The sequence below is a fragment of the Sitodiplosis mosellana genome, unplaced genomic scaffold (genome assembly GCF_009176505.1).
Source record: "Sitodiplosis mosellana isolate CC-2019 unplaced genomic scaffold, AAFC_SMos_1.0 Smas_scaffold_6150, whole genome shotgun sequence".
Lineage (NCBI taxonomy): Eukaryota > Metazoa > Arthropoda > Insecta > Diptera > Cecidomyiidae > Sitodiplosis > Sitodiplosis mosellana.
Window position 1 is genome coordinate 812,569 of NW_022601391.1, and position 21,969 is coordinate 834,537.

General features: G+C 35.5%; 3 protein-coding genes across 9 annotated transcripts in view; 2 read left to right on the top strand and 1 right to left on the bottom strand.

Annotated features, from left to right (window-relative positions):
* The first annotated feature begins 66 nt into the window (after positions 1-66).
* On the top strand, positions 67-2,870 carry LOC129573988 (serine protease inhibitor 42Dd-like). 3 transcript variants are annotated; one of them, XM_055455241.1, is made up of 6 exons: positions 67-397; positions 922-1,124; positions 1,462-1,512; positions 1,645-2,259; positions 2,332-2,482; positions 2,550-2,870. In XM_055455241.1, exons 1-6 carry the CDS (start codon positions 295-297, stop codon positions 2,678-2,680), a joined length of 1,254 nt encoding a protein of 417 aa, XP_055311216.1. In that variant the 5' UTR covers positions 67-294; the 3' UTR covers positions 2,681-2,870. The 3 variants fall into 3 exon arrangements, with proteins under 3 accessions (XP_055311216.1, XP_055311215.1, XP_055311217.1); XM_055455240.1 differs by having other exon boundaries at positions 1,462-2,259; XM_055455242.1 differs by having other exon boundaries at positions 293-397; positions 691-1,124; positions 1,462-2,259.
* A 1,126-nt stretch (positions 2,871-3,996) lies between these two features.
* Positions 3,997-6,538, top strand: LOC129573977 (testis-expressed protein 10). The gene is made up of 6 exons (XM_055455216.1): positions 3,997-4,288; positions 4,346-4,935; positions 5,003-5,520; positions 5,600-5,767; positions 5,854-6,249; positions 6,315-6,538. Exons 1-6 carry the CDS (start codon positions 4,109-4,111, stop codon positions 6,497-6,499), a joined length of 2,037 nt encoding a protein of 678 aa, XP_055311191.1. The 5' UTR covers positions 3,997-4,108; the 3' UTR covers positions 6,500-6,538.
* Positions 6,539-11,456: 4,918 nt separating this feature from the next.
* Positions 11,457-21,969, bottom strand: part of LOC129574000 (zwei Ig domain protein zig-8) — a 57,690-nt gene continuing 47,177 nt past the window's right edge. For all 5 annotated transcript variants that reach the window (XM_055455256.1, XM_055455258.1, XM_055455255.1 and 2 more), the window contains 5 exons: positions 20,610-20,777; positions 20,071-20,205; positions 17,288-17,501; positions 15,637-15,760; positions 11,457-14,855 (listed from right to left, as the gene is read on the bottom strand). In XM_055455256.1, the coding sequence (XP_055311231.1) occupies positions 14,846-14,855; positions 15,637-15,760; positions 17,288-17,501; positions 20,071-20,205; positions 20,610-20,777 (651 nt within the window). In that variant the 3' untranslated portion in view covers positions 11,457-14,845. The remainder of the gene's footprint in view (positions 14,856-15,636; positions 15,761-17,287; positions 17,502-20,070; positions 20,206-20,609; positions 20,778-21,969) is intronic.

Sequence of the window (21,969 nt, forward strand, 5' to 3'; positions counted from 1 at the left end):
AAAATGAGTGGAGTTTCTAACAAGCGATAAGTGGAGACATACAAAACACAGATGTGATGTCATGATAACAGATTGGTATGTGTGATTGAAATAATGTACTGTGTAAGCTCACACAGACGAAGATCAAATATTATTTGTACGGTACGCGTCGTAAAAGGTTTGCTAAAGTAAAAATATAAAATACGCATCAATTCAAATATATTTACCAGTTCAGTAGTACACGTAAGCGTAAACACCGGGTTGTAATTATTTCACAATATCACTGGAGCGCTCAATTTAAATATAATAACGAAAATGTCTGATTGTGAAAAAGAAAAAGTAGAAAATCCAAACATTTCCATCGAACCTCTCCAGAACATATCTTTATTTAAAAAGTATCGATGGAGCATTCTAACGGGTTTGTAGTTTAAATCAAAACAAATGGAATCGATAACATTTTTTCTAACTGTAGTCAAAGCAATTGCACTCATCCCGAATACGGTTGGATAAATACCGTAACTACTATAACACTTTTTGGGTGAAAAGTTTTAAATTTGCTTTGATTTTGGTTAAATTTCATTTTTTTTCTTCTAAATTTTGTGCCCCATATTTGATAAACCTGGATACGTTCCAAATTGATCATACCAAATTTGATAATATTGTGGCCAAAATTTTATGTCGGTCAATATTTCATAGTGATTTCATTTGTAGAAACGGCCTCGTACTCTTTGACTTCCAGCCTTTGACAATCAGACCTAAAAAAATTGAGCTTTGAAGTCTAAGCAATTGGCAACGGCATGTTCAATATGGTGGTATTGAATTATTGCCATGAATACTATTCATAATAACTCAACCTCTAAATCGGGAGGCCATCACAATTTCTAATAGAATAAGTTCCAGGTGCATTTCAGTAAATTACTTTTTCTATTTATATTTTCAAAGTAACGGTTCTGGCTATTGCAAGTGGTATTTACGTCATGACACTGAATCATGTTGAGCAAGAGCTCTCGACAAATGAAGACTACAAGGAAGAGCTCAATGGGGAAGAAGTGCACATGAAAATAGTGAAGAACAACGAAACAAATATTCATTCCTACACTTCTTTTACCAATGGAATTTCTAAATTTACATCCGATTTTTATCAGGTATTAATGTACAATTCACCATAAAAAATGCAAAACAAAAAAGAGTGAGTAAGGGAACAAAGGAAACATTGCATATTCACAAGAAATTCACAAGTAAATAAAGTTTTTCTGTGCATTTTTATGATTCATTAAAATAAATTAGCGATATTTATCTAGATATTAACAGCAATGCAGTGTATTTGAGTCAAAAATAATTGCCAATGTAGTATTTTTTTTTTATAGATATGGTTAATTGTTCATAGCGATAAGACAAACTTCTAAAAATAGACCCTAAACAGAAGGAGAAAAAATAATAATTTACATTTTAATAAGTATAAATATTGTTTTCCCGTACCAGAAATCGATCCAAGGAAGTAGCGGTAATGTTATTATTTCACCGTTGTCTGTAGTGAGTGCACTGGGCCTCGTTTCACAAGCAACAGGAGGCAATACTTTTGAACAGATAAAAAATGGCTTGCATTTGACCGAAAATCAGACAATTGTAGCCGATCATTTTCACAAATACTTTAGCAAATTACAGCAAGGCATTGGGAAGACAACACTGGCCATTTTAAACCAGATTTATGTGCAAGAATGCTATGAAATAAATGCCGATTTCCAAGATGTGGCCGAGAAAAAGTTTTTATCGGGTGTCGAATTGGTGGATTTCGAAGATTCCATTGACACGGCTGAATACATAAATCAATTTGTCAAGAGAAAAACCAACAATAAAATTAAAGACTTAATTGAACCACATCTACTGAACTCCAATACACGCGCGATTTTAGTGAATGCAGTTTCATTCAAAGGCATGTGGTTGGACGAATTTGAAAAACCTAAAACACATAAAGGAGACTTTTATAACACTGAATCGGAAACCGTTCTCGTTGACTATATGTATAAAGAGAGTCAATTCAACTACGCAGTATTCGATTCTTTGGATGCCGCTGCAGTGCAAATGAGATACAGAAATTCAAATTTTTCATTCATTATTCTTTTGCCACGCACTATTGATGGATTGTCTGCACTAGAGGATAAAATTAAACATTTTAATCTAACCAAAATCGTCGACAAAATGCAATTTAAGTGGATTGAGCTCAAAGTTCCAAAATTCAAAATTGAATTTGATATCAACTTGAATGATATCTTAAAGAACGTATGTATGCAGAATGTTTTGTATTTTTTCAATTTTATAAAATATGTTCATTCTTTTCCGTCTACGAATTAGTTGGGGATGACTGAAATGTTTACATCGAAAGCAAATTTCAGTGGTCTATTGGAATCTCGGCAAACGAACGAGCCGCTATACGTTTCAAATGTTATCCATAAAACTGCAATTGAAATCAACGAACAGGGTACTGATGCCTATTCTGCAACAGGTTGAAGATACATTATGAGAATATAAAAGCAAATTCAAGTCTAATGCATAATTTTCTTTTAATTTAGCTTCTGCATTAATATTATCGGGTGGCATAAACGCAATCAAGTTCCTTGCTGATCATCCATTTTTCTTCTACATTTGGGACAATCAAACAAAGAATGCAGTTTTCAGTGGCCGTGTCACTCAGTTCGATTGATTAAAAATACTCTTTGATGAGGAATCAAACGTAGACTCATTCAATGAGAGTCACCAATATATGTGCTATCTTTCTTCCTTGAACAAAAAGTCTCATATAATTTTGTAGATTAAAACAATTTATTCCGAATTCTTAAATTTTATATCAATTTATAGTGGATTTTCTTTTTCGAGTTCGAGAATACAAAGTTTGATCCCCGTTATTACCTATACTTATATCCTTTTATCAAAGTTTAGCTCAAAATCACATAATAGATACATTCAATTCGAATTATTCATACTGTTGACTTAATCATATCCATGCCTTTAAGACATTGCCTAAAGACATAATGGTTTTTAAGTCATTGATAAACACAATTTCTGGGTACAATCAACTGGGGAGACGAAGCTCAAGTGGGCACGATTATAAATTCATGATATGATTGGTTTACTATAAAAATTAATAGTTTGTCGTTCAAACAAAAATCAATCAAAGCACAATTGTGCCATCATGCATGAGCATATATATGTTAACTTCATATTGTTCCCGAAGGCTATAATCCAGGATTCGATATATCAAAAATAAAAGCGTTCAAATATCAACGGATGTTATTATCAATTGGTTATTTATGTTCCAATATTTGCACGACTTTGATTTCACGTTAACACGCATAACATAGTATCAGTGTGTGTTGATGATAGGTATTGAGTATTTTTTTCATCAATATTACTTACCTTAATAACAATTTTGGAAAGCAATAACGTCTGCCCTGTTTCCATTATATCGAGTTGACGAATCAATCATGCATACCAAATCATTTTATTATTTATACTACATTATACATAGAAAATTACGAGGTGAAAAATTATCGAGGGTATTACCGATAGCCATTGCATTAACTTCCATAGCTTTTTTTCTCGTTGTCGTCAACCCCGAAGCAAAGTTCATATTGCTCTCCAGAGTTCAAATGATTGATTTGCTTTTTAGAAACCAGTTTCCAAACTTTTAAATTGTCTTTCTTGAGCTTCCAAATACCGGACAAATATCCAAAATGAATTTAAATATTCCCTTGGTTTGACTCTATGGATTTTTTCATGAGACCAAATCTCCATGTGACGAATGAAATTAGAAACATTTATTATTCATAACAAAAAAATCATTATTAAAAATTGAAGATCTCATTATGTTTCAATATCAAAATCCTAAAATGTATCCACAAACAAACGGTGTGAATTAAAATAACATCCAAATCTGCAAGACCACTTGTTTATTTATTCAAACTTAAAAATGGTAATGCAATAGCTGTCACTTCTTACGTATGTTGTTTTGACAGTTGACGTTATTGTTCGAATGTAAACGTGCCATAATCGCACATGGACAACACATTTTCGTAGTAGCAATAAATAAACAAAAAATTAAATTTAAACCCGAGCGAAACGAATGTAAAAAATGACACGACATAAAAAGTTTTTAAAGTCTGAAAAGACAAAAACTAAACTGAAGGGAGCCAAACTGCCGAAAGGTTTAAATGTTACAAAAACGGAGTTTAAAGTGCGAAAGATTGTGATACGTGACCAAATTAAGGAGTCGACTATAGTTGATGGAACGATTGTTCGATCAAATATTAAGGTAAATTGGTTGTTTCGAACCGTCGAGAGCTGTGTTCATCAGTATTTTCTGTTGTAGGATTTGCTATCGAAGCTACAGCACCATAATTCTGCCAATCGGAATGAAGGTTTACGTTTTCTCAAAGAGATAATTACGAATCATCCACATGAAACCAGCAAGCATTTGGGTGCGATTATTCAGGGAATTTGTCAATTGGCACTGGATATTGAGAAAGATGTTCGGCGAGAGTGTTTCAAGGCGTTGAGTTTAGTGTTTGCCTCACAAACATCCGATTTGATATCGCCATTTTTCAATGTTATTACCTCGTATTTGCGGTGCGCTATGACGCATATCAACATTCAAATCCAAGAAGATTCACTATCATTGTTGGACTGTTTGCTGTTGTACACACCGCAATTGGTTGCATCGAATAGTGACAGTATTTTCTCGTGTTTCCTCGATATGATTTCGAAATTGCGCACCGAATCAAAGCCAGAGCGAACGCTCACCACAAACTTGGGCCGAAAATTGACCAGTGTTAAATGGCGTAGCAAAGTACTCGATCGTCTTCTTGGCATTTTGAAAGTAATTGTCGAACATCGAAAACTTGCGCAAAAGCAATCACACCTTGATAGCGAGCAACCAACGAATTCAGCGGTTGATGATGCGTAGGTCCTAATATTTATCCAAAAGTTGTGGAATAAGTTTTATTTCATTGGTGATTTTTGACTTTAGGTTCAAGCTTCCAACTGAACAGTCGGCAATTGGTGCCCGATTTATGGCGTCACTATTTACATTTGATGAAAATGTCGACTTTTTCTTTTCGACCGCACGCAAACATTTGAACCGCAACTGCGATTTGCCGTTATTGTTCCGTAAAACAAGTGGAGCAATCACAGCAAATGCATCCAATTTGCTAGTGGAACGTGACGAAGGGCAAAAAATCCAAAAGTATGTCGAATTGTTGTTGCCTCTTTTATTCGAGACGTGGATGGAAGTGCGTCCAGCCAAACTCAATGCGACCAAATCGACCACCGATTTTGACGATGAAGACGTATGCATATCGAATGAAGCCGCTTTCACTCTGAAGACAACCGTTGAAATCATCGAGCAACTGTTGGAGCTGATACAAATGTGTGATCTGGATGTTAGCAATGATGATCTTACGAAATGGTTCCGAAAGAAGTACAGCCAGGAATTTTCGAACCAATTCCTTAACGGATTTCCATACAATCAGTTTGATGGGTTTAAAGGTAACATTGGCTTAGAATTACTTCAAATGAAATGTTCCATGTATGTTCACGGAAAATTTATTCAAAATGTATTCGGCAGGCAGTAAACGAAAGTCCAAAGGAATGGCAACGGAGCAGGAAGTGTATGAAGCAGGTGGTCAGAAGTGTATCCAACAAAACTTGAATATTGCATTTGTATTTTGGACACTGAGCAAAAGTACAGCGAGCAATCAATTGTCGGCGAAGACAATTATCGAATTTATCAAAGGTATTTTGAGATTTTCATCATTTCCGATAAAAAGAAATGATCGAGAGAGAATCGTATTTCATTCGAATTGTTCCGTTCACATTTAGACAATTTAGTTTCTCTCGATTCGTATTCGCCGGATGCTTTGCAAATCGTTGTCAAGGTGTTGAGAACGATTCTAGTGGATAATGCCCAAGAGTGGTTGGAAGCGTTGCCAGCAATCAAAGAACTTTTGGCCACTGTTTTGGGCATTTATCAACGAGGCAAATTTCCCAAAGAAATTCGAACCAGAGTTTTGATCATGCTGTGTGATATTGTGCTGGATCACAAACTGTACAACGCTTATGGCCAGAGTATATTTAGCAATTGGCTGCCAACACTTCCAACACTATTGTGTCAACCGTACGTGTCACCGCATGTTTTGAAAACATTTTCACATCTAGCCCGACAGAAGAATCCAATCTTCATGAAACATTTAGAAGCCAATCGTGATGCAATTATTGGTGAGTATTTGATACAGTATTGGTTGGAATACCGAAAATGAAATTAATATGTCTGGTTTCTACAGCAAATCTGCCGCAAGTCCAAATCAGTGGATTGGAAAATCAAGCACAAGGCAAACAAGAAATCATCAACCTATTCTTTTGGCTGGATTCACCATGGAAGCCAAATCAAAGTGAAGCTATCAAAAAACAACTTCCAAACGAATGGTCAATGATTGAAAAATTGCTCCAAATCAAACAATTATGTTAAAATGTTTGGGAAATAAAACGCAATTTTATTTGAAAAAAATAATTTCAGCTATAAAAGATATGGCTCTGTACGGTGGACAGTGTCAATTCGACACTATTCACACAAATCAAGAGTCAACTAAACGTGTGTTTCTTTTCGGATCATAGAAGAGCCTACCGGAAAATCCATGTGTTTTGGCATCCAATAAGAAACATACAGATGTCATGTAATACGATCCCAATATTTGTTTCATTTTGAATTGCAAATAGTGTTTTCGTGAAACGTTCCATGAAATACAGATGAACATAGCAAGGGGGTGTAAATGTAAACCATTTTATTATCAAATAGAATTATTGGGAATGAGAAAGGTAAAGTCATACACCTATGAGGTTTTTCTTCCGTTGATCCCCCATTTCGAGTGGGGGATTTTTGAGCAACATTAATATATATAAGAACGAATTTCTGCTATCGGACATCTACGTGGTGCTGTTGAACACAGTGAAACATGCTGATCATTCATAGGAAGGCGGAATTGGTTTAGTCGGATTTAGCGCGCAATGAACTGTGTTATGTTTGTCAAACTCTAGAATTTTTGGCAGTTTGTACTACATGCTCAACTGCTTCGCACACAGATTGTATCGAATCATCATAGGGAAGTACGTACATCGGATGACAGTGTTCAATGTAACATATACAAGATAGAAATAAAACATTGAAAACTTTGTTGTTTTGATTCAATTTATGGAGTTTTTTTTTATTGAGACAAATTTGGAAACAATCTCCTTCCATATTAAGTTTACGCTGTTTCTAAATATCCGATTTGTTACCATTTACAGTCAATGCAAATATTCTACAAAGCAACGAGCGCTTTTGAACAAACAAAGCGCAGAGGTTTGGCATTTTAATAGCATAGTTGAGAGTTGAATGGAAATGAGTTGGGGGGAGAATATTTCCCGAAATATCACAATTTCGGTTAGAAATTCCGAAACGAATGAATAACACATAGCCGCTCACTAAGCAACCCGATACAGAATTGAACGGTTATATAAATACTCATGTGTATGCAGTGACTTTTTTTAGTGAGCTCGCGCCCGGGTGCAAGAAATTTTCAGCGCCGCGGATTTCATTTTAGGGGCGCGAAAACATGGAACTATTTATTATTTATTTATGACTCAAATAAAAAAATAGCGCCGAACTGCACCAAAAACGTTGCGCCCCTACTTCTCTTGTTCAATTTGAATTTAAAATAACTAAAATAAATCAAATGGCGGTCGAGTGCTTTAAGCTCGCGCCTTTTTCTTCCGATTTTCCTCAATTATTATTAGCGCTCGAGCGCCTTTTTTCCTAAAAAAATTGCATCGCTCGAGCGCCCCTGTACAATGCATACGTTTGCTCCTAGGTAAAAAAAAGTCCCGGTGTGTATGTCAATACATGGCACAATGCCATTGACTCGTAAGATTAAAGGCTTCCAAAACATTTCCAAGGTGGTATTAAAGACGTTTGCTGTGTTATTGCACAAGATTTTCATGGGAATCGCTTCAATTACAAATCTCTGCCTGATTTTGAATCAATGTTGAGTAGTTTTAATGTGTGCACCAAAATTGTGCCTATGTACCGCGGCTAGAGCAAATCATATCGAATTGTAGCGTTCTACCTCGGTTCAACTCTCAATGGGATGAAAACAAGGGAACAGCTAATTAATCAGAAACAAAAAGAACAAAAATAAAAAGCGGTAAAAAAAACGCGAAGCAAACGGTGAAAAGCATCGAAATGAAATAAATTGTCAATTGATGTGGATATGGTATGGTAGATGACAATACAGTAGTGAGCAATAATCTCGGAGAATGTGTTTTGTGCCAAAAAAAAAATCTTTATCGTTGATCAAACAAAAGAACACGGTAAAAATTGCTTGCTCAACGCTTGCAGACTGTGATCGCCTGTAGCCAAAAAAAATATGATGATATTCACAGTTAAATTGTACACAGCGTATCTGATATGTTGGGGCCACTTCAAGCTGAAAATCGTTTGATTTACCTGAAATTCGAAAGAAATTCAGTCTTAAATGGTTTTATTAGAAAAGCGCCAGAGGCCAAATGTCGCCACCAAACAATCACCATGACGAAAATTGACTGCCATTGAACGGCATTGCTGTTCATCGCAATTATACGCATTGATTCACATGGAGTTCATATATACGCGAAAAGGCAAATCATATCAATATCAACCGAATAAAAATAAAATCGATTGAATCAATTTGTGTGGCAATAAAAACGTCGTTTGCAACTCAAAGTTGTGCTCGCAAACGATACTTTCCAAATATATGCAAGTATAATGGACTGGCTTGACAAGAATTGCACTTGATGGAAGGTAAAGAAAAGATGGTACAACGCAAGTCATCACAATCAAAATCGAATTCTGCCTGTGGGGATGAAAAGTTTTATTGATTCGTTGAAATTGAATAGGAGATAGGAGTTAGGTTCTTGCATTGGAAACAACACGTACCATTGACATCGACCGTGATATCAATAAGTACAACGGTTTATTGAAATCACGGGGACCGCCTCCTGAATGTCGAGAGTATGTGTAAAATTGACACCAAACACAATGGAAAAGTAAGTTTTAACTGCAATATGACCGTGAAATAATGGTTATAAGTAATTTCGCATTTTCCACGGTCACAGGGACATGGGGCGTGCTCACTATACTGTGCAAAATACACCAGATTGCACACGACATGCATTGCATACTTCCAATCAGTTCTATCATTTGTTTACTTCAAAAAAAAGAAAAGAATCAAAGTTGACCGCACAATTGGAATATCCCATAGCGCACAGATTTCCCAAGTAAGAAGTCTATCGATATATTTTCATACTGCCACAGCAGGTGTACCGGAATCATGGTAGTCAGTGGCACATCCAATTGGCAACAACACTCGTTTTCACTACTCGTTTTGTTGAAAACCTGCTGTCAATTCAGCATTAAGTAGGCCCATACAATAGTCAGCACTAGAGAAATGGCACCAAAACCATTGACGGATGATGGAAAAATTTTCCCTAAAAAACTAAAGAGGGTATACTACTATGATGTTACGGAATGTTGTTTCCATGGCACATTCCACCTGCGACTCAAAACCATTCACTCTAATCAATGATTAGCGAACGAGAAAAAAAGGTGGATTGGTTTCACAGGAAATCTTCTCTCTTTTTGTTGGTCTTCAGATACTTCGAAGAAAAATAAAAAACCATTCAGTTTTTCGCAAGAAAGCTTATGCCACATACCCTTGGTAAATAACTACCTGAAAATTGGGACTCTAAAGAAACACTTAAATTATGTGGAAATGAAGGTATTTCGTGATGGGTAAGTGGTTTGATGTTCAATTCTGGTTGGAATGTCTCTATAAAAAGATACACGATGACATTTTTACAACAGGCATGAAGACCAAAAGTCACATCGAACTGAAACATCAACTAAAATGGAAGAAATGGTCAATTGAAATAAAATTCTTCAAGGAAATTGGTTGCTTCATCAGCCAACCATTTATCGAGTTTCAAATGGAACACCAGAACGCATGACGGGCACTGTGAATGAAAACATATTTAGATATAAGTCAAGTTTTTTTAAAGTGTTCAATTAAAGAAGTTTAGAAAGAATTGTATTCTGTGCAACGGAATCAAATTCACTCAAATGGAAGAAAAATTGAAAAACGTTCTTTCATTCATCTTCTTTTTTCTTTTCCACAAAGCTCATTTCGGTTAAATGAATAGAGTTGGAGAAGGTAAAAAAAAATCACCTGCGTGTCATAATTTGTACCTTCATACACTCAAAGAGTGAGTGCTCAATGTTCATTAATATGTTAATGGAAATAAGTGTAAATCCCACGAAGCTAAGTGGAAAATAAAATCGCTCCGAATATCAAATAATTATATTTAATTAAACGATCTGCTGCAGATGATGATGCTTCTGCTGCTACTGCTACTGCTGCTGATGCTCTTAATATACTGTTGATTCACCGAATTAAACCATTCAAATAAAATACAAATTAAGACATTTTCTGTATTTTTTTTTTCTTCATTTTGGTACGTTTGAATCATTGCAATTCATTTTTATTAGTAGTTTCTGTTCTGTTTCAGTTTTGGTTTTGCATTTAAAATTTAAATAGAATCTAATTATTATAATATTTACATAGAAAATGTTTTAAATTTTTGTTGTTGTTGTTGTTATTGTTGTTATTGTTGTGGTTGTTAGATTTGTGTCTAAATTTGTTATTTGGAAAACTTGTCATCATTTTGGTTTGCGATTTTCCAATCTATCATCTATTTACTCTGAAAAATCTGTTGTATAAACTCATGCGAAATACAATGAACATCGGGTTGAAATATCGTCATCAAGTGTGACTTGCTTTCGAAATATAAATAACCTTTTTTTTGCGAATTAATATATTATTTCCATTTCCACAGATTGGATGTCATATAGGAAATTGAGTGTGTTTGTTTGTGTGTTGCGTTGTATGGAAACGAGAGAGAGAGAGAGAGAGAGAGAGAGAGTGTGTATGTGTGAGAGAGAGCACGAGAGAGATTGATTTATTTTATATGTAGAGAGTGAGAGATGGAAATAGAAGGGGAAAGAATTTCATTGAAAGAGTTGACGGTTCAACGGGTAAAATATATACCATATTGGTCGTAAAATTTGCTATAAACATAGCACAATCATAATAATTAATCATTTTATACCGTCGGATATTTATTTGGTTCGGTGTTTTTTTGTTGTTTCTTTTTTCTGTTTGCATTTCGTCGAAACGTACGCGTATATTTTTTTGCTTGCGTTTGCCACATGCAGGGACCTAGAATTTTATTTAATTTTCCGAGATGTTCATGTTTTATGCGCGCACGACAGACATGCTTAGATTCTGATTCACTCAATAAATAATTTCAAATACATGTATGTGTTCATAATGTACTACGGCTGTTGTTGCTGCTGATTTGTTTTTTTTGTTCAACTTATTTTCTCATACATACATGCATTTTTGGGGTTTTATACTAATGAAATTATGTCGACTGATTGTTAGTGTATGCTTTTAAACGACTATTTACTTATACATTTTGTTTAAATGATTTTATTTCTCTTCTCTCATTCAATTATTTTAATAAATCCGACCTTTTTTGCTCGTATGTTTATAATTCGCTAAAAACAATGTTCATTTTTTTCTTCTTCTTTCGTACATGTCATCATTCAATTAAATGGGTTTTGTATGTATTTCTTCTTCTTTCTCTTCCTCATCATCAAATTAATTCATGTTACTTTAATTTCGCTAAAATGTCATTTTTATCGTAAATATGTATGTTTGTTAAGTGAGATGTATCATACGATTCTTTTTTTTGTCTTCTTATTATTTTCTTTGATCTGTTCTTTTTCTTGTTTTTGTCTATGTTTTTTTGTGTGTATGTCTTAACATTTTCGTACGTGTTATAAACATTTTCCTACGTCTTTTAATAGGATTTACGCTTATAACTTTTAAGCTTATCAAAGTTCCTACAGATTTTTTTTTTCCTTGACTAACCTGGCCACACATCCGATGAGACGACAGTATAATAGCGTGTTGGTTTGTATGTCTTGTTTGTGTGCTGTTGCTGCTGTTGATGTCGTTGTTGTTGTTAGCATGTAAGCTATGTTGTTGCAATCCACAGGCATACAGACACGGAACACTACATTCGACATACTCTCTCATTGACTGCGGTGTCAGAACATTTTTTTTCTTTCATTCATTTTGAGAAAAGTTGACTAATCGTTGGTCGTTGGTATGATCATCATTCTCAAACTTGTTCAGATGATTAAATCCATTTTTCTTTTTAGCTTTGATGGCAATTGGGTTTCAATGCGATAGGTTTGCCGTATAAGGGGAAAAAAGGACAGTCATCGTACCGAACGAATCGCCATTTTTCATGTACAATCATCATATTAGTTGGTGTTTTTGTGAACCTGTAATTTTCGAGTATGGGTCTATTTGTCTATCTCTTCTTCTTCATCGTCTTTGTTTTTGTGGCTTGGCCCTTTTTCATTTTTCTCATGGAATCAATGGATGTTATGTATGTGTTTAGTTAAGTATGGATGTGTTCATGTGTTCATTTTATATGTGTTCTCCTAGGGGGATTTCTCACGAATAAAATGAATGAATTCTTATAAATTTTGAAAAATTTCTTCAATTCGGTCCGATTCGATCAATTTTTGTCAATTCGTGTAAATTACATTTACACTGAGCTTTTGAATTATGCTTCAATGAAATTGTTCTGGAATTGGGTTTTGGTGGATCTCAAGGATCGTTCAGAACTGCTCCCGGTTCTGGAAGTGGATCTTCAGGATGGGCCAGGGCAATTTCAAACCGGATCTGGTCCATCCTGAGGATCCTCCAAAACCCACTTCCACAACACTTTTATTCAAGCAAAATCGTCATTTCAGTACATTTTCATACAATTTCAATAAAAAAGAAGAAATAATAGAAATTTTTGCACATTTGCTCAAACTTTTTGGTTGAGAAATCCCCCTAGGTGTTGTCGTATTTACGAATTCGAATTCGAATTCGAATTCGAATTCGAATGCGAATGAATACAAATGTGTATGCTTCGTTGATTCGGTCGGGGCAGGCAGTGGAAAATAGTTAGGACATTTTCACAAAAACATTTTGTACATAAATATATATGATGGCAATGGTATGTGGAAAATATCCATAATTTGATTCATTCGGCGTGTGTAAATATTTATTTGAATCAATAAATAAAACATTTTTAATGATAATAACGCATGGACTTAATGCAAAACAGAAGACAGAGAGAGAGGGAGGGAGGGTGGAAAACGAGAGAACAATCATCATGTTATACATCGATATAATACGAATGTCCGATAAAAATTACGAGCATCCAATAGCCTTCGGCCATTCACATTATTTTGATAATAAAAAATATTCTTCATTTTTTGTTGTGTTATTTTCTCTTGATAACTCAGTCTTTCGAAACGATAATAGTCAAAAACACTTGCTTTTTTTTTATTCACATTCCAACTGCTCCAGTTGTGAATAGATACATCATCATCATGTGTATATATATTTATATATTTTTATATATTTCTTTTTTTTTTCTCCTCTATATATATATTTTCAACTTATTGCTTCTTATTATATGAACATAACTTAAATGAACGTTGAATACAACCACTGTTCGACTATAGAAATTGTTTGATGGAATGTATTTAGATGGTCTTAGATGCAGCGAAAAGTCTTTTTTTTCGCTATAAATTTTCTTCCAGCCGAATGTATCCAATTAGTGTTGGTCAGGTACACTAGAATGCATATGGAATTTCCGGCGGTGTATGTGTTTGTGTGTGAGTGAGTGTGTGTGGAAGTGAGTGTATCTCTCTGTTTGACCGATCATTCTAACGCAATTATTCAATGAGAAATGGACAAGATTTTAATTTCTAAATGCAGTGTCTTTCATCATAAGTTGAATGATGTAACAAAGAGTAAACGTTCAGAGTTTCTTTGTGTTTCTGTTTTATCATCTTGTTTCTCTGACTCTGATGCTCATTATTGGCTACATTGTATAAATAAATTTTCAATATATATGTAGAATTTGTTACAATAAATTTGTTTTTCTTTACTCTTCTCTATGAGAAACTTTGTGTGACCATTTATCTTCATTCACTAGTATAACGAATTGTTATAATTTGTTGTCATTAAAGCCAACCGTATATTTTAAACTTAGAACTTCTCACTCCTTGCAGTCTCCATCCGATTTCTGGTGCGTCCTCGGTGCTGTCCATGTTATCTTCTGTCTCATCGTTATTTTGCCTTTCGAGAAATCGAAAGGTTTATATGCAGAAAAAAACTACAACATTCTCATAAAAGTTTTTTTTTTCTTCTGTGTTATGTTTTGAACCCAATAGTCTGGATGGTAAAGGTATGTGTTTAATTTTCACAATTATCAATAAATTAGAGTTTTTTTTTTCGTGTTTTTTTTTGTTTGTTTTTGGTTTCGGAAAAATAGAGATCAATAAATTAATTCATATACAATAATTTATATATAACAATAAAAAAAAATCATCTGCTTAATTTTGCTCCACATTCACCTTTTCGGTATGTTTTTTAGTTTTTGGTTTAGAAACGATGAAATTGTTCATCTCTCAATTTATTTATTTTGGTTGTTTTTCTTTTTGTTTGTCTGAATTTTTACATAAAAGTGTTCCATTTTCACTTGTTTATCTTCATTTGAAACTTAGAAACTAAATTTAATCTAAAATTTGATACTATTTTTATTATTTAATATCTTGGTTGAATCTTGGTACACGTAACGGAGATTCGCATGATTTCATTCAAGTGCATTACCAGAATCTGCAAAGAAAATCAGAGAGACAGAGAAATAAAAGCGCTATATAGAGAGCTTGAGCTTAGTTTTCTTTCTTGTTTTTTTTTTTTCGTGGAGGGGGAGGTGTTTGGGCGATAGTGTTTGACGAGTCGGAAAGTCCATTGTTCCGTGCTAAGTTTGTATAAATTGAAAACTTTATTATTGTTCCAGACTTTTTCTCTCCCAAAACTGGAGCTTGCAATTTGTGCATTGGGGCCATAAACTTTCGAATAGGTTGAGCTAGCTGCTCTTAACTAATTTCGAACGGTTTCGACGAAGAGTGGAATGAAATAATAAAAAAAAAACAGAGGCTATCGATTTTATGGTTTCTTCACTCGTCCTCTTATTTTTCTTTTTTGCAATTATCAAAGTTTCGCATTTCGTTCGCGTGCGCTTCCTTTTTTCTCTACATGTTATATCCTTTTCGGAAAATGTAAAAGCACACATTTAACCAGATAGTGCGAACAAAGAGCAAGAACAGAAGAAAAAATTGGGAATCAGTCAATTGGAATTGAGAAGACCGTGCTGACGTGCGGTATGAACACACTTAATGATGAAAAATGAAGTTTTTGATTTGACCCAGCACGTCTAATGAGCGCCCGGCGCTCATTCATATACATACAATTAATTAAAAAAAAATAGACGAGTGAGTGAGAGAAGAAAAGGAGCAAGGAATTAAAAAAAAAAACAATGAAAATAACGAGAACGATAGCGAGAAAAAAATAGAAATAATAAATGAACGGAAAATGGGAGCGGAACAAAACTTACCTGAATATCAGTACATTGAGCAGTGCACTTGAAACGTATAAATTTTCAATGAAGTATTTCAGTTGAGCAGCAGAATTTGTTCCCGTTATTGGCTTTCGTCTGGATATAGCAGCCATATTGTCTCCTGAAAGTTCGAAATTCATGACAACTTATAAATTGTGAAACGATAAAGTCAACTGGAACTGGTTGCAATTTTTTTCTTCATTTTTTTTATATTTTCATTTTTTACGCGATTCGCTCTGTTTTGCGGTTCACTTGCAGTGTCAATTCGATTTTTTTCTCTGCAATTTTCCGGTTTATGTTGAATTTTTCAACTGTTCACCAAACTCAGATTCAATTTCAGTGATTTTAATTTTAGGTAATCGAAAGAAATGGGTCATCGGCGGCTGTTCGACATTTATTTTCTGTGTGCGGTTGGTGTCAGTTTTTTTCCCAGCCGTTCACTTACTGAGGGAGAATGAGCGAATATTGCGCCACGTTGCAATTGGGAAAGTCACATAAACCGATTTGCTGGATTATGGGCGAGTCGATTCACAATTTACCGATTAAATATTAGCTCATTGAGCAATTGGACAGTTTGAAACCAATTGGTATTCGTCGGCCCGTTAATTTAATATTACCGCTGCCGTTGCCGTTGCTGTTCGGTTGCTTCGAATGCGAGCACCCAGAAGTTATTGCAACAATGTTGGAATGCCATTGGAAAATATCAAAATTATTTGTGTGTATAATGCCATTAGTGGCTGCATAACTAGTGGTTATTAAACCACGCAAACCAATATTTGAAGTAATTTGAAACAGCCGCATTTTTTATACGTTGTCTTTTTCATTGGAGAGCGGCTTCTGGTTTAATATTTTTTCATTCTTTTTTTACGGCTGCTGCTGCTGTGGCGGCTATTGTTGTTGTTATCTTTGTTTTTCGGCTTGCGATGTTTATACAAATATGGTGCACATTAGCAATGGTTTGCAATATGTAGCTAGCGATTGTTTCGTTTTCGTTTCATTTCAATACATTTTCTCATCTGACGAATGAGTTATGCATAAATTGGATTTAATGGCTCTACTTAATGTAATGTATTGCAAAATCGTTATATCGCAACCGAAATCAGTCCGTCGATATCAGCATTCGAAATCGAATGTAAACTCTATATTGCAGCCACTTGATCTTCTGCAAATAGCATTTCAATCCGAAGTGTTTGTGTATGTGTGCACTGTGAAAAACTTTTCTGAAAAGATCACAGATGGCGTTTGTAAATGGTTAGTTTCCAAACTTTTTTATATGGAGGTTGTGAATTGTCAAACTTTTTCTGCAATACGATATCACCGAAAAAGTTGGACAATTCGCAACCTTCATATAAAAAAGTTTGGAAAGAAACCATTTACAAACGCCATCTGTGATCGTTTCAGAAAAGTTTTTCTCAGTGTGTATATGGGTTTGCGTGAATACAAAAGAGCATGCGATGGCCTAAAAGTGAGTTATAGTCTATCCATTCGTAATGCAAAAAGACCGTGAAATAATCAAAAATCACTTGAAATATTCGCATTCCATGATTTTGGTGGAATAAAATGGCCACATATAATACGCACACACTCACACACACTCACACACATAAATACCAGCATATCAATGTACTAAATTACCAAAAGTACATACCTTTTGAGACGAACACATATATCGATGCTGGCTCTGTGTTGGATGCGCTGCAAGTATAATTTCCCGAGTCCGATATTTGTGGCTCACGTATAATTAAGCGGCTTTGTGTTCTAAGGCCCGGTATTGTATCTATAGTAATGTCCCTACGTGAATCATCGTAGTTAATCATCCTGTCGTTCTTCTGCCAATATACGTATTGCGGCGGTGTTGGACTCTATTTATTTCCGTGATGACAAGTAGTAGAACAAAGCAAAGAGAGGAAAAACGAATTCAAATTCCATTCACTTCATTTTAATTGTCATGAAATATACCATGCCATCCTTAAGTCAATAAAATGAGAGAATAGCAATGAGTGATTGGGACGGTTGGGGTGGGTGAAGAGAGTGCAAAATCGGCATCACAACCAGAAACCGAATCAGAATGAGAATGAGAACGAAAACGAAAAAGAGAAAGAGAGAGAGAGAAATGAATGAGCACGAAAAAAAAGAGATTCGAAGTACCCCTTCCCTCTTTTAACATTCGCACATATCACACGATATTACCCATTTGTGTAGTGGTTGTACAAATTGAACAAACAAATCATTCGAAATCATTGCAATTTGATTTTGTGGATGCGAAAACGATGGACGGATGGCGGAGTATTGAAAGCGAGCGAACGAGCAAACGAACGAAAACCTTTTACCGAGGAAAAATGAGCACCCCATAAAAATAAGCGAGAATTTTTGCGAGCTTAACTACTCCCAACTTCGGAATGCACTATTATTATTGTTATTACTATTATTTGGAACACACGAAGAGAGCAGAAAGCATCCCAATCGCTCCCAATAGCTCCATAGATTGGCGTGCGCTCGGTGCATAATTTTTTTTTCGTTCTTTTTTTTCTGATTTGGTACACTCTGGTACACATCATGCTTCGATCCAAAGGATGTTGAACTAATAATATGAACAGCAGACGTCCGGGTTGTTGAAAATTCGACGCTATTATTATTACATATTACGGTTATTATTACTACGTATTTATCGCATAACACAAATATTGGTACACACCATACCTATCAGCGTGTGTATAATGATTGTGGAGTTTCAAAGAAATTATCTGAGCCGTGATGACGAATATATTTATAACGTGGGGCCATAAAGCTGGCAATAAATAAAATCGATAAATTGTAGGTGTATTTTAAAAGGTGTAATGTGCTGAAAAATTACGCTTCGTTGATTTTGATTCTGTTGATACAAAGGTTTTTTTTCTCTCTCTTCTTCCTCTGTCTCTCCTGTTCATCTCTCCCTCTCTTTCTCTCTTTGTGTATGTATGGATCAGCTCCTGTGTGCGCTACGGCATTCTTGTTATAATTGTTAGCGGTGTTCTCTGTGTTGTTGCATTTTCCCTATTCGATCTCGTCGAAAGTGGTTAAATGCGCACGTTTTTCAACATATGTAGTCATATACTTACTACCTGCTTCTATTTCAAAGACGGAATTGCTTTATTTATAAAGAAATTTCCTTTAAGATGCTTCGCACACGTGAGCGCAACGCCGCCAAGGACTGAGAGAAAGAGTGAGATTTACACCGCAAAAATTAGTGTCGATATTTATAAAAGCTTATTATTATCGTATTTTGTTGTTCGAGAAAACGGCGGTTGGCAGGTGAGAAGAATATTGAAAAACTTTTAAACATGTGTATATGTGTACATGTGAGTTGCTCACGACGCCCGCACCACCTAAGTATGCCCCGATGGTGGCGGTGATGATGATGATACCGGCAGCGGTAGTGGCATCAAAGAGAGAGGGATGGAGGTATGGGGAGAGAGAGAGAGAGAGAGAGAGAGCGATAGTTCGCTTCTTAAGCGAACGAAAAGTTATTCAAAAATTAATTTGATCAAATTTTATGGCGAACGGTAACGAGATGCGGTGAAAATATGTAGAAAAACCCTTATGGGATTTGTTCCAAAAGCGAAGGTCGAAACAGATTCAAATAAATTGGAATTTTGGATGAAATCGTTTATCATCTAATACATGTTCCATGCGTATGGTATCGTCGAGCCGAGTTGAGTCGAGTCGACCAGTATTGCGTATCATAATCAAAGCACACGGTCACCATTTACTCAGTCAATTTCATACGCACATATTCGGCCCGTGTGTACCAGAAACGGGTGGCAGACATCAACCAAAATGTTGATTTGATTCATTAGAAAATGTGTCACCAACGCACCGCTTAGTGACGATACACCGAAGTGTACGGCCAATCGCATAACGAATTCTGAACTTCGTTCGGCCGGAAAATCAGTGTAAGTAAATTTTACAGTCGCCTTTTGTGCTCATTATTGTAAATTGATACAAATTATTCAGTAGCTGACTCCATAAACAGATATCTCTAGCAACAGATGGAGGTTTTCATTTTGCTTTTTCAATGGTGTCAAATTCAGATGAAGAGAAGAACATACAAAGAACAAGAGAGAGAGAGAGAGCTAAAAACAAAAAAGACTCTCTTTGCTTTATCGTCAGATTATCGCTTTCGGTACACTCTTTGTACGCCCCGGTTGTCTGTGGTTTTGTTATGTGTGCGATGGGGCGCTTTTGGCTTCGCTCTTGTTCTCCGTCGATTCATTGATCGAATGCATTATGGAAATATGGATAATACAGATGAAGAATGGAAAAAGCGTTTCTATATTATGGAAATTCATCTCCATGTCACAAATATATTACATTTCTTCTTTTGTGCATGTGTCAGTGTTTGTTTAATCTATGCCTTTTTCAGTTCTTGTCATAATTCGGAAACGCACTCACCTTTTCGATTATGCAAACTAAATTAATTGTTGATCCCATATCAACATGCAATTCGCCAGATCCCAGGATGAATGCTTCAGGAACAACAACTTGCAGATTTACGAAATGCGATATAACTCCTGTCGATGTGGAAACCTGCACGAATACAAAAAGAAACGCAAACAAACACAAAGGCGTCAATGAAAAGGCAGTAAAAAGCACATACAGACATAGAGATAGAAACGGAGAGAAAATACGAAACAATTATTTCCATTGAGATCAGTGACAGCGTCAGTGCATGTGGCACTCTTCAAATAATAATAATTATTACTATTATTGTTATAATCGAAAGCCATTTTAATTGTAATTATAAGTCGACGCCGTGCTTTTAACACATCAGCAGAATCGTTTGCATGATGACGAAAAAAAGGAAAACCGTTGAAATCTACCTTCGCCGAATAGTCTTGTGCGAGTGCAGAAGAGACAGCGTCATTCGGATTCATTTTTTTTTCGTCGTCTTAATGGTTAAACACAATGTGAGATAGACAAAAATTACTTACTTGACATTCATACATGCCGTGATCGCGACGCTGAACGAATTTTATTTGCAGTGTCCACGTATTCGAGCCAGGTGTATGTAATATGGCAAACCTCTCATCGTTCGTGTACATTTGGGCCCCCGAAGACAATATATGCCAGTCTCTTCGTCGAATCCACGATATTTGATTCTGTGCCACGTGATTATTTAAGAAACATTTTAATTAGAATTAGTAAAGCCAGATAAAGGTCGCCATCAACAGCGGCGAGATTTGAGATTTTGAATCGAAAAAAAAACGACAAACATTTTAATTTAAAAACAATGTATTCAAAACGGCATGCGGCAATGGAATTTTATTGCACTGTTCACACTCTCTGGCATACGAAACGAGAGCGCGACAAAAACCAACCAAACATAACGCCAGAAAGAAGCAAAAAAAAACAGAAACGAGAAAAAATTCTATAAAAATCTAGGTTGTCATATCAGCAAACAAACCGAAAGGGGAAAAAAACAAGTGAATTATTCTAAAGAGTGTGTGTGTGTTGTCACTTGAGCCAGGATATAACAAGGACAGAAGGTATATCATGCAATATGCTACGAGCATAAATGCAAATGGAATCATCGAATAATAAATTTGGTGCACATGTTCATTGCATGAAAGAACAAACGAACGAATGCAGCTGAACGACCCGTAAATAGTGTCAAAAAATTTGATTTTTTGTCTCTATGTCTCCACCATTTTGTCCCGGTATTTGGAATGCCAACCAGAGCAACGTACGAAATAAAAAAAGTGCCAAGTCAGAAAAACGCAGAGCCAAGCAAATAACCGAGTGAATATGCGTCATTGGAACGGATTCGCGTTTACAACATTTTTACAAGTCGTTTTAGCGTACTTCTTTGTGGGTGTGTGTGTGTGAGTATGTATCACATGAACTAAGCACATTTCTATATTTCAAAATGAATGCCACAAGTAATGCCGATAAAAAAAGTCAACACACCTGTTCAACCATCCAACAAACAGTATAAGCGCGCGGATTGTGAGAACGAACTCGCGCACAAAAGCGAACACGCGCGCGAGGAAAGGGCATTTCTCGAAATTGGCAACGATTTGATTGCGTTGCGTGATAAAATTGCAATTAAAAGTTTGTAGCCGATCTGATAAGTTGCCAAGACGAATTAGTAAACACGATCAGAAAACAGTTATGATAATGAATCAACATATTTATTTACGATTGTATAAAGGTAAAAAAAACAATAACGGCATGCAAATAATTCAAACTAGTTACAACTTTATAAATGATGCGCCCGAAAATGCATCACAAAATCGTGCACAGTCACAGTCGGTGCGAGAGTGTTTCACAACAACGACGGCGACGGCGACG

Coding starts and splice junctions, on each gene's coding strand:
- LOC129573988 (XM_055455240.1), top strand. CDS start 295: ATGTCTGATTGTGAAAAAGAAAAAGTAGAAAATCCAAACATTTCCATC. Junction 2,260..2,331: donor TGAATGATATCTTAAAGAAC/GTATGTATGCAG, acceptor TCTACGAATTAG/TTGGGGATGACTGAAATGTT. Junction 2,483..2,549: donor TGATGCCTATTCTGCAACAG/GTTGAAGATACA, acceptor CTTTTAATTTAG/CTTCTGCATTAATATTATCG.
- LOC129573977 (XM_055455216.1), top strand. CDS start 4,109: ATGACACGACATAAAAAGTTTTTAAAGTCTGAAAAGACAAAAACTAAA. Junction 4,289..4,345: donor TTGTTCGATCAAATATTAAG/GTAAATTGGTTG, acceptor TTTCTGTTGTAG/GATTTGCTATCGAAGCTACA. Junction 6,250..6,314: donor CAATCGTGATGCAATTATTG/GTGAGTATTTGA, acceptor TGGTTTCTACAG/CAAATCTGCCGCAAGTCCAA.